Here is a 12,463-nt window from a genome sequence, read left to right as displayed (position 1 = left end):
ACATACATTTGAGAAACTATAGAATGACAATTCTGTATCTCACCACAACTTCAGACCACAGAACCCCTGTAAATGCCTCCTCAGTATCCACTCAGATGGCTTCTCCTCAGAAATTTGAAGTGGGGCTACAGAAAAAAAAGTGCTTTCCTATGTGAATATAGCAATCAGTCTGTCAGAGCATTAACGGCTACTTGGAAGACAAATGTGCACAAGCTCTGTCAGGTATGATGGCAAATACAGGCGAGTTTATCTCAGTGTAACTACTTGAAAGACAACATGCATCCTCTTGTCTTCAGAAACCTCTAGGGATATAAACAAATCACTTTGACACATTAAAAATAAAAAAGAAAAATGGATTCCCATTTCCTTAAATAAAGCAAACTTGCAGCTCATTCATACAAAGCGGCATCCTTGAAGTGAATCTTAAATAGATATATATGTATTATATACATATCTATCCAGATGTACTGTCTGCAAGGCCTCGGATTTTCCCTTGAAGAAGACAGGGCTAAATTAGGTAAGTCTGCTTCAGTGTGTGTAACAAAGTAATTAAAAATACACATACTTTCCACAGTATTTTTGTCCTTTGGGGTTGGGGGAAGGAAACCAAGACTAAATCACGATTCAGCCTTGAGGCCCAGCAAGAATAGCCTCTGTAATTCAACTCGCTTAAAGCCAAACTAAGAAAAGTAGGTTGAACAATTTGTTTACTGAAACTGCTCAGGCATTAAAATTGATCACTTAATTAAATTTATTCTTAAGTTACAGTAACATGAATTTGATTAATGGAACCAGTAAGGAAGCTATAACTAATTGCTAATTAGATACTCCACCAATGTACGACAGTAATTACTTCATCAAAACACAAATCACACAGTTCTGACGTTAAAGAAGCATCTGCTTGGATGTTTAACTACTCCAATAATCATGTAGCTCAGGTTTAATCTATTTTTAAATTTAGGAAAATTTCCCTAAGTTGAAGGATTTTAATTCCTACACTGATGGATAAATCAGCTAAACACAGGCAATAAAATGAACAGAAAGTGACTCCATACAGAAGAAGTGCCATCCTGCGTAAGTCTAAAAGAATTCAGACAGCACCTCTTATAAAATCTACATCTCCTGAAGCTTAATATATAAATATTATTAAGCTATAAGGGGAGTTGCTACATGAAATAGAAGTCATACTGGACTTAATTTTAAGGGGAGGATTTAGAGAATGGAGTTCAACTGTTCCAGAACTGATGATTTCAACAGAACATGTTAATGGCCTAGCAGGGTATACTATTTGTTACACAGGACCTTGAAGGCAGTAGGTGAAATTTTCTTGCCAAGGTAATAAATGAGTGTTGGAAGCCTCACTGTCATACATTGTCGTGGTTTAAGCTGAACCCAGGACATACACTAACACATCTTACAATACAGAACTTACTTTTGCATTGTTCTGGAACATGCTAGAAACTTCTCAGTGACCTGGAGAAATCGGGACCATTGTTCCTCAAGGTATTATGGCATCAGGCCAGGCTGCAGGACAATATTTCTCTCTGCAGCTTCCACAGAGCCATGATACCACATGCCTTCCCTTATAAATTCTCTAACAGTGTCATCTTAGAGGTTCACAGCATGCATGCTTATAGCAGCAAGTGAATTAATACCAACCTGCCCAGTTTTTCCAATGCAAAGTCTAGGGTGCTTGCCCAAATCCAAAGAACAGGGTCTCAGAGACAGGCATGGAAGTCAAAGGGGCTATCAATGAATTCCCCACTTAAAAAACCCCTCCAGGTACATTATTATAACAGGAAGAAAAAAAAAATAACCCCAAATGGAGTTACAGGTATCTCCTTGTTCTGATCCATATCACATCCCATGGACAGATATAAAATGTCACCTACCATAAATGGTGTTTCATGAACTAGCTGTTTAAAAAGACTTTTGTCCCTACCCAAAAGAAAATCCCAAATCAAAATTATTTCAAATTGCATTAAAACATTAAAAAAAATTAGTAAGAAATAAATCTCATTAATGCCTTTTCTAGAGTGAAACAAGACAAGACAGCTGGAGGTATCAACGATATGTTTCACTTCATGAAGCTTAAGAAAACTTCATTAACTGTTGTATGCACTTTTGCCGCTTTACCAGCCCTTTATTGCACAGATATGCACATTTACAGCTTTTCTTCTATGCAACTGGGACATCAAAAGTAAACAGCATTTAATGCATTTTATAACTCAAGTAAGAACAGTAATAGCAAATACTGACAGACTGGATGAAGGAAGAAACAGTAAGAAGAGCTTGTCAATTGCAGATGTCCCATCTACTACACAGACTGCTCCAGAATAAATATGCTCATCGAACCTCAGGTTTATCAGGAAAAGCAACAATTCTGGTGAGAAGTGGCACTTACGTGAACTCAAAAGCTTTGTTTCAAATCCTCACAAGACAGGAACAAGTCAGAAAAAAAGAAAACAACCAAACAAAACAAAACAAACAACAAAAAAAAACAAACCCAAACCACTTCAAAGTATTGTTCCCTATGCTAGGGAGCAATGCAGAAGAAAAGATGGTATGTTGTTTACATGGTTCACTTTCAGGTAGATTAAAAAGGTAGTAACAGGCAAATGCACAAAGGCAACACAGGCAGAATCACATCCTGTCAGTCTTGAGACTTTTACCTCAGGGTTTCTAGACTATATCATGGCAGATGGCATAAAAATCCATGGGGAAAAAAAAAAATCAACAAAAAAATCAATTTGGCTGTTTCCTGCCCAATTATCTTTCCTGTAGTTATTACAAAAATTAAAAATATGTGTGTCAGTGTCCTACCTTCTGAACATCTTTTAGTTCTTCACTTATCTGCATTTAATTTTCCCCTCTCAGTATCACTGCAGGGACTCTATCACAGGATAAGGAAATAATAAGATTGAATGTAAAACCGATATTTGAATTAGATGCTGTGGGAGAGGAAAAATATTTGCTCACTTAGTGTCTCTCATCATCTCAACGATCTCGCACGAGATCCTAATCCCTAACAGAAAATAGGTCCAAGAGATTGGCAACTACACAGGGGGTTTGGGCAGTGCTGAGGGAAGAGCTAATCCAAGCTGACATTAATAAGGACAAACAACTGCACAACAGACAGATGATAGCATGATCCTATGTTCTGCCCTGTGCCATGTGCAAAGTCCGTCTGCAGAGGAACAACCAAGGGTATGACTGTGACATGTGCTGGCAAGCCAAGTCAGGACAGTGCACACTTGAGCCTGCATCAGTTGTAGGCATGACCCTCTTGTAACCAAAGTTTACCTATCAAACCTATGAAGCCCACACTGCAGTTCAATACACAGCTGTACACTGCAGTGACGGGCTTAGCAATACAGATGAGTGCTACCATACTGCAGTGCTACCTGCACGTCTGCTTATGAAGAGATGATCTCTAACCGAGAGATGTAAATTGAGCACAGCCTGCAGAAAGGTGAACCTAACACTTACTAGCTACCAACTTTCAAACAGTACTTATCTACAGACTTGTCTTCAAGGTTTGAAGACAGATAAATGGATGGATTACCTGATAATTATTTTGGTTTTGTGACAGCCTCAGTTGACTTGAAGTTGTAAAATGAGGAGAAAAGGTACTTCTTGATGGATTAGCACTGCTATATAATGTACTGGAAGTTGTATGTAATGAGGTCCGTGCAGGCAAGTGATAGTCTCTGTTATGATACAGAATATTGTCAGGCACGTCCCTGGCATTCACCATCTGTGAACTACAGCTCACGTTTCTTCCTGGCCCAGACAAGGCTGCACTTTGGTTCTCTACTCGAACAGAACTGCTACTTTCACAGTATCTTGAATAGCTTTGTATTTGTGCTCCCATGGACGCTAGCTCCTCTTCTCTAGCATATTCATCATCCACGTCTCCAGTTTCCATCGCGATGGACAGACAGGTGCCTTCCACTGAGCAATGCTTCTGCGCTGTGCTTCCTCCCACCATTCTCTGAGGTTGATCTGTAACTGCCAGAGAAAACACTTCACGGATTTCCAGGTTTTGTGTGCTACAGGAAGGGTCCCTGGCATTAGCCCTGTGTCCTGGGGGCACATGCGACGTGAGAGCTGCATGGTCTGGCTTTTGCAACCGCTGACATCCCATGGGTTCAGCCTTACAGGGCCTGTGGCATATCATCGGCTTCTGAGGTAACACCAACTCTGCGGTCTGGACTGATGAACCACCATAGCTTTTTTTAGTGTGACTATAGATGGAGTTCGCAGAATTCAGTACACTTGTTTGCCTAGATAAAATAATAGTCTTTTCCCCTACTAATAGGGAAGCATTTTTACAATGTGGTACTTGTCGTCCTATGGGGATGTGCTGCTGCTGAAACTCGGTATCGCTTTTTCCTGGTAGCCGTGGAATAGAGGTTTTATGTATTTCTGCCACTGAAGCATTTGTCTGTTTGGTGGGTCCTTGCCTACCAGAAGAACTAGCAGGACTGTATATACCAGTAACTATTACATCGTTATTAGAAGAGGTCCAAGAAGTCTGCTGACTTTGGGATCGACCAATATTTACCACATTTCTAACTGCTGCTTCTGGAGGTACTGAGGGAGTAGTAGGGACAGTCCCTGGGGGAGTGCCTCCAGATTCTACAGCACTCTTGCTGCTCATCTTCCTTCGTTTATTGCCAACCCACGTCTGCAAACAACAATGACAACAAACACAAAACAAAGCATTAAATAAGCAGAAAAATAACGCAATTCCATTTTTAAGCAGATCTGATGAAATGTTAAATGTTCCAGTTGAGGCCTAAGTTTACAAAAATGCAAATAATTTACCCACTATGCAGCATCTGAACAATACAGGGTGGAAATCCATGCCTCTCATGGTTGGAATTAATATACTAACACATGAGAACCCCACTTTCAATTCAAAAGCCCCAGTTACTCAAAAATCCTGAGACTGGTTTTGCTTCCTGTCCCAGAGTTACCCTTAAGATTTCTTTCACTGATCAAGCTGTGACTAATCCCTCCAAATTTAAGCTTTTAATATTTAGCACCCTGAGATGCAGAACCATCACTGAGGTATGCAGCTAACCTTTTGTACCCAAATAACTGAGATATCACCTTCAAAACTGCCTTAAACAGAAACTGCCAATTCTTGAATTCAAATGAGAGAAAGAAAAAGAACTCTTTTAGACAACTACAAAACAATTTTGTGAGTATTGAGACCCACAGATTAATTTCTCCTCTGCCAGCTGCATAAATCAAGATCTGATGTCAAAACCTGCTTTTGAAAGACACAAGCAGACAAGATTAGGACTATCAGGATTAGATTCTGACAGAAGTTTGCTATTATGGACATCTCAGAAAGTGACAATAACAGTTATATTGGGCTTATGTAAAAGACAGCCTAGGAAAAAAATCATCGAGAAATGCAGGTACTGTGGCAGTCGTGCACAGGTTGAAGTGTACTGCTGTTTTAAACACACAGGAAAAAACCTGTCCTGCAAGTAACACATTAAGATAGAGCTAAAAGAGCTGAAGGGAAAATACTAACTTCAGTATTTCAAGATAAAGAGAGTTAAGCTGGTGGAAGCATCAGCTCTAACTCTGGAAGCATAAGCACCACTTAACTATCCCTGCCAATATTCATGATCAGAGAGACAAAACCTGCTCAAATTCTTTCCATCTGTCTGTACTGAATGTGAGGGAGCAGGATACAAGAGCCAAAGAACAAGAAATAAGCTTTCACATCTGCTTATGCTGGTTATGAAAAGGATCATATAAGCATATAGATAATAGTGAAAGTTTCTGCACCACACTGGGTATCATCTACCACACACCTACCACCAAACCAAAGCAAGATCTCAACATTCAGCAACCCAAACCAGTTGGTTTAACTAGTAAACTCCCTCATCTCATACCAAGAAAACTTACTGAGTACCTATCTTGGGTTTCCATCTCATCACATGAAAGGAGGAAAGGTTTTTTCATATACTGATACCTGCTAAGGAAGTTAAACAGATTTTTCTATGGAAAAATACACATCCCTGCCCTACAGAAGTATGTTGAAGTCTTCATTCCATTCCACTTATGTTTGTTGTAAAATTTTACGACGTGCCTAATTTGAGGCATGATTCATTGCGTGCAGGAACATCTCGGTTACTAATGATCAAATTTTTCTTCTCAAAAGCAAGTTTAAATACAGAAGTTACAGTCATAGATGTTAAGTTCCTTGCTTTCATTGAATAAAACAAATCTAGAAGATCAAATTTTGTTGTCATAATTTCTGCTCAGTCAGTAAATCTTCAAGATAGAAATTATAGACACCACAAATTTTGGACCAGGAGAGAAATTTCATCCCTAACTTTTCCAACTGTATAGAACTAAAATCTAAAGGTTTTCCTCACACTTTTCCTGAAAAGAAATACATTCAAAGAAATGCAAGTAACTTACTAGCACTGCTGTTCACTTGGGATTAGAGTTTCATGAGACAGCACAAATCAGATTTGCCACTTGCTCAGAGTCCCGCTCTCCTGACCATGTCCCCAGCTTCATACTCCCACTATTTACCCAAAAGCACCCACCTGAAGGATCAGTGAAACTCCCCCAAAAGCCATAAAACTGAATTGATAAAAAGAAAAAAAATAAATGAAGAAATCAACAAAAGTTTTGGTGAGGTTAGCTAAATGCTGGGTTACTCTGAATAAAGGCAAGAGATGATCAGTACAAGATGACAGACAAGAGAGAAAGATTTGCACAGCTGAGAGAAAAGAGTTCAAAACCTCCCATTTTTAGCACTGTGAGACATAAGCACTGAGAATAATTAGCAAAACCTTAGACTGAAAGGGAAGCTCCATGTTGTTACTAACTTGATGGTCATGGTATCAATTTGGGATGTGACAGAGGAGACATTAAGTACAAAATACCCTAGTAAAACGGACACAAATCCATCTCTCCAAACTGTACGTTTTGGGAGCACTTTCCCTGACACTGGAAGCATTACTAAAATTTTAACTATTATTTAGGAGGAGAAAATTACATTCCCAGTTTGAATCAGGCAGAGCTGGAACTTCAGACTGTCCCACATTCCAGACACACACGCCACAGGGACTGTCAGTGGTGTCTGGCCTTTACCTTTGACCAGGAAGTCCATCCTAAGTCTGAAAATAAAGTGTCCTCAGGAAATCTTTCAAGAGGTGTAAAAGAACAACGAAGCTGTAACTCTTCTGGTATCTGTTGTGATACTATGGGGAGAATCCCACATCACCTCCCTGATCACTGCTCCCAGCGCTCCCTAACAGTGTGAAAATCAGACTTGGAAAGCTTCTGCACTTTATCAAGTCATATTGCTCACATTTTGCATAAAGACAAAAAACAAACAGCAGAAGTATGCTAATACTAATGAACAACACCAGGACATTCAAACCTGACAGCTAGAATAGATGCTTATTGAATTTGAAGAGAGACAGGCTTTTTTTCCCCGGGAGTAACTTTACCACATTCCCTAATTTTGAAAGGGAGAACGTATTTTTAGGTATTGCAGTAATAAAATCTGTAGAGGTTTACAGCAATTCATACATCATTCTTTTTTCCAACCCAGCTCAAGATTGGAAAGACTGGATGTTGTTCTATCAGACAAAGGCTATAGAAATCCTGAGTCAGGGAAAGAACATATTCACAGAGTAATGACATTTGAATTACAGCAGCTACATTTAGGGAATTCTTGTTCCTATTATATCTGCAAATGCCAGCTGCAACCCAAGTATCATTTTGCTCGACATTGAGCAAAGAAGTATTAACCTCTGTCCAAGAGTTTTATAGAGAAAAAAGGGGGATGAGGAGAGGCAGAAAGGAGGGGTGTAAAGAAGAGAAAGGCGAGATCACGCAAAAATATGATAAATGAAGGACAAATGCTGGGTCTGTTTCCACTGCACTGTAGGACGAAAGTTTAAGTATTACAAGTAAGAGCTCTGTAAGGGAATAAAACTAAAGGAAGGTCATGATACAGTATTGCACTAAGGAAAAAAGGGAAATGGAAGTCGGAAGATGGAAAGTGAATGAGGACTGCAAGCAGAGGAGAGACTGGCTGCCTCCTCTGTGCCCTTTAATCAGCATAAAATTAGAAAAACAGGCCCCGACTGCATCATCAGCACCCAGATTCCTGTTACAACTCTTTGTCTGTTTCAGGGAGTCTGAATTTCTGGCTGACTTTCAGAACTTCCCACTACTTAGAGCTGAGAAAGTAAGTTTTAATATTTCCAGAGCATTTTGAGGGAGGGGAACCCAGGCAAGAATTAGGGAGCAGGAAGAGTTGTTATTGTCAATATACCACTGGTACACCACTTAAAGTAAAAATAGAGTGGTCTTACTCCTTCCTCTTCAGTGTCCAGTGTTGCAGCCACGCCTGGTAGCTCAACTACTGTTATTTTTTCCACTAATGCTTCATGATTTCTATTTCTGCTCTGAGACAACAGCCATTTTGTTGTCTAGTGTTTCACAAAGGGATTATTATTTCCCTTCCCGTGGAATTCATAGACTTTGGAAGAGCTCCTGTTAGAACTAGCGACATTCTTCTTTTATAAGATAAGAATGCACTCACTGTAAATAAGCACGAGGGACCACAATATTTATGATTGTGACATGAAATACAAGTGTGACAGAGTGCGTCAAAAGAAATACTTCCACAATTATTCCTCCAAATACATTAGGTTATATAAATTTGTTTAACTTAATAGTTCCTTAACAACAGGACTTTGATACAATACATTGCACAAGGTTTCTATGGAGTAAACTAATTTGCAATTTAACAAATAATAATAAAAAGCCCGAAAACACAAACCAAAACACCATCAACAAAAGACAAACAAACCAACCAACCAAAAACCACTCCTTGTGCAGTCCAGGCCCCTGCTAAATACAGCAATCACGTGAAGACATTTCAGCAAAAACAAACTATGAACAGGCTCACCGGATAAAAAAGAACATGTCACACACACATACTGAAGTCTGATTTAAGACAAGTATGAAGTTAGAGACTCCAGCCCTCTACAGGTATTTTATGTAAAGAAATGAATGTGTATAACTTTAACATACAAATTTGGAAGGCCTCAGTACTTACCCTGACTACACTGAAGTCCAGTTTAGTTTCTTGTGCACACTGTAATATGAGCTGAAAGCAATTTTTACTTTGATTTGTCATTCCATTTTCATAATAACGCTGCAATATCCTTTGTTGCTCTACAGTAAATACAGAACGCAGATTCATCTAAAAATAAAAGAAGATACTCTGAAAGTTGGAATAAAAACTGTAATACTTGCAGAATGTACAGGCTGTCATTTATGCTTGTTGTGATAACACTAAGTGTTGACATGTTTTCTTTACAGAGTCCTTTCCCAACACTTTTACTTACTTTCCAAAAACCCCCTGTTACAGTCAGCATTAGTGATTCCTTTGTGATAGACTCAAGTTGAATAGATGAACTACATGTTTGGAACAACACTGACAGCCTTTCATAAATAAATAACTAGTACATTGGGTTGCTAAGTCCAAGAGCCTCTAGTTTCAAAGAAAAAGTTTCTTTCTTAAGAAAAAATAAAGGATAAAGGCATTAGGCAGACAGAGTAACATCAGCAGCTCCAACAATATTGTAAGGTCTGTTTCCCTCCTCCTGCCAAAAAAAATCTGAGATAAAATAAAGGTGACTGTTTGGCACAATTAGAGTTTCTGTTGTCTCCAACTTCAGCAAATCCTACACTCCGTTCTGGCTGGTCATGCTACTCCTTCTGCTGTGTTAGCACCAGCACTTCCCAGCTGCAGTCACAAAGATCAAGGAGCAAAACTGAAGACAAACTGGAGGGAAAAAACCCAAAGAGAAGGTCTTTAAGCAGTTCTGGTCCAGCCTACTGCAATGCTAATGCTCCAATATTAACACTAAGGTGGGACCACCCAAATCACAGCCTGAGGTTAGAAAGGTTAAAGCTTTAGAAAGGTTTCAAACTGTGAAACTGTACCCTGAGGCTGTACTACTTGAGAACACGTAAGGGTTGTTTTACAGAGGTAAGAGGCTGACCCTTTGCTGAATGTTTCAGCATGCTCAACCAGAATGAGGAGACCTTCGCTCCTCCCAGGCTAACAGCAACTCTCCAGGTTCTGTTTACAGCCTGTTGAGCCAGCTCAGCACCGAGTCCCACCATGAGAGAGCGTTGCTGTGTGGGGACAGGGTCACAGCAGTGGCAGGAGGTGTCCAGGGACAAGACAGCCTCGTCAGCAAGGGTTTGATGAACAAGTTAAACCAATATAGCTTTTTTATACGTGAAAATTCATGCCCTACCTTAGAAAAGGCAAACAGCTGAATATTGCCAAGTAGAGAACAGGTTCCCTAGCACAGGCTCTTGTTATATGGTCTATACAGGCAAAGAATATAATCTTCTGGTTACATGTAAGAAAAGAACCCCATCACCATCGGATTTCCATACCAAGGACTTTATTTTATCCCAAGCGGGAGGCTGCCAGCTAAGACACCACTAGCACTCACCAGGAACAACCTGCATCTGACCTCATGCCTCAGAAAGTCACCATCCACAAGTTATTTTTAACACTTTTAGTATATGTATCCAAATAATGCAAAACAAACTAAAGAACAAGAAAACATTCCATCACCTTATAGGAAAATAAAGGGGATGAGAGAATCCTTTGTAGCTACCAAGCTTTTAGTTACCAGTTTTGGAAATTCCAGATGGAAAGGAGGAAAGTAGCAATGTATTTAATCTTTGCACAAGAACTCCTTTTAATTTAGAGCAAATAAAATTATTACGGGCTCAAAAGCTCAACTCCTTTCACATCATTAATCAAGATGCTTATACTACATAATGGTAATGGATATTAGAATTTGACAGGCCTTTAAAAAGAAAAAGATTAATATCTAGAATTTGGAGTAAAATGCTTATAGGCCAGAACTTTGATCCTGCAGTTTAGTTTCCTTTATATCAAGAGACCACAGAAAAATCACTAAGTACCCATTTGTAAAAATTACATTTTCTTTTCAATAACACTTAAAACAGAAGATGATTTCTCAAACATATTTTTACCTCTGTTCCCAATTCTTGTTTACCCTCTCATTCTTGTGCATTATTAAACGCAGAACCACCACCTGCATCACAAGTCAGGCTTTGCCTGAGTTATGCCTCCACCGGCATGTGTATTCAGCCACAGCTGGTCAAAGGAGCCTCTTGCTCTGAATACTCTGCTGTTCACATAAATTTATGGCAAGCAACAGAAGAGACAGTTGTAAGCCCATTAAGAAATCAATAAAGTTCATCAAAATCTATATAAAGTTAAGAATTGTCTTCAGATCTCCCCTGTGGATACACAGGATGATGCAGCCACCAACTGATTTATAGCACTTTTAAAGAATACACAAGAGTTAATTTTGTGATTCCTTTTCCTCCTGCACGACTGGCAGGTCCCAGCTTAGACTTCTGTGTCTGCTATTCTTTCAGTATGAGAGGTCCTGGTTTACTTAGTTGAGATCAGTTCCCACAAACAACCTCATCACAAATAGTTATGAACCTTGTATCTTTCCATATCCAAATGAAGCCTGTCATCAAATAGCCAGCATCTCTATACATAGGCTCATCAAAAAGCAGCATGCTCTCCACAGAGTTCATCAACTGCAATGAAGACTCCTCCAACTACCAGACAGACTTCTAGAACCAGACCTCATGACCTGCAAATGAAGATACGTGTCAGGTCCTTGACATGTTTTTTAATTATGTGGATTCCCATATCCAAAGTCACTTCTGTGTTAAAATACTTTCACTGTTGTATTTGACATTTGTAGTTTAGGCAAGGACAGGGTGGAGCATTGGGTGAAATCTCCTGATGTTCAGAGAACCCTATATGCATTGCATGACAGACTTCATCCAGCTCAGCTCTAGAGAGGTCATGGTCTGGCTTAATAAACAACTCATCTTTGCAGTTTATTTTCATCACTTGTAAACTACACCTGCCAACCAAAATACTGGTAAGTTTCCTTAGTGACTTCTGCCTTGAACGCAGTCACGTACAGCTCAAAGGGTCTGTGCAGAGGCCGTCAGAAACTGATTTAAACAGATTGCAGGACTCTACAACACACAGTCATAAAAGCTGTTTACACTCCAACATCTAAACTTTCAAATAAGCAAGTGAGAATTTATTAATGCTTGTTGTGTTTTAAATATACTGAATCTAAGGCAATAGACAGTTCTGTACCATTTCCCACTGCCCCACCTTTCCATACATATTTAGCAAAGCTACAGAAAGGACATTAAAATATTGTTAAATATCATTTACTACCTGCTGTGTAAATCAGTCTCATGCATTCTGCTCTGCCAATTCATGCAACCTTTTTTAGAAAAAAGAAAACAACCCTGCCTTTTATCAGAAGCAACAGAAATTAAGGGGTAAATTGCAGAATAAACCAGAGCA

General features: G+C 39.3%; 1 protein-coding gene across 1 annotated transcript in view; it reads right to left on the bottom strand.

Annotated features, from left to right (window-relative positions):
* HDX (highly divergent homeobox) overlaps window positions 1–12,463 on the bottom strand; it is a 39,114-nt gene that overhangs the window by 25,521 nt on the left and 1,130 nt on the right. Inside the window, exons 2-3 of the mRNA XM_010019881.1 lie at window positions 9,116–9,262; window positions 3,566–4,690 (exon numbers count right to left, since the gene is read on the bottom strand). Coding sequence (XP_010018183.1) covers window positions 3,566–4,690; window positions 9,116–9,262 — 1,272 coding nt within the window. The remainder of the gene's footprint in view (window positions 1–3,565; window positions 4,691–9,115; window positions 9,263–12,463) is intronic.

Source organism: Nestor notabilis, unplaced genomic scaffold, assembly GCF_000696875.1.
Source record: "Nestor notabilis isolate BGI_N333 unplaced genomic scaffold, ASM69687v1 scaffold6048, whole genome shotgun sequence".
NCBI lineage: Eukaryota > Metazoa > Chordata > Aves > Psittaciformes > Psittacidae > Nestor > Nestor notabilis.
This window is presented reverse-complemented; position numbering and strand designations above follow the sequence as displayed.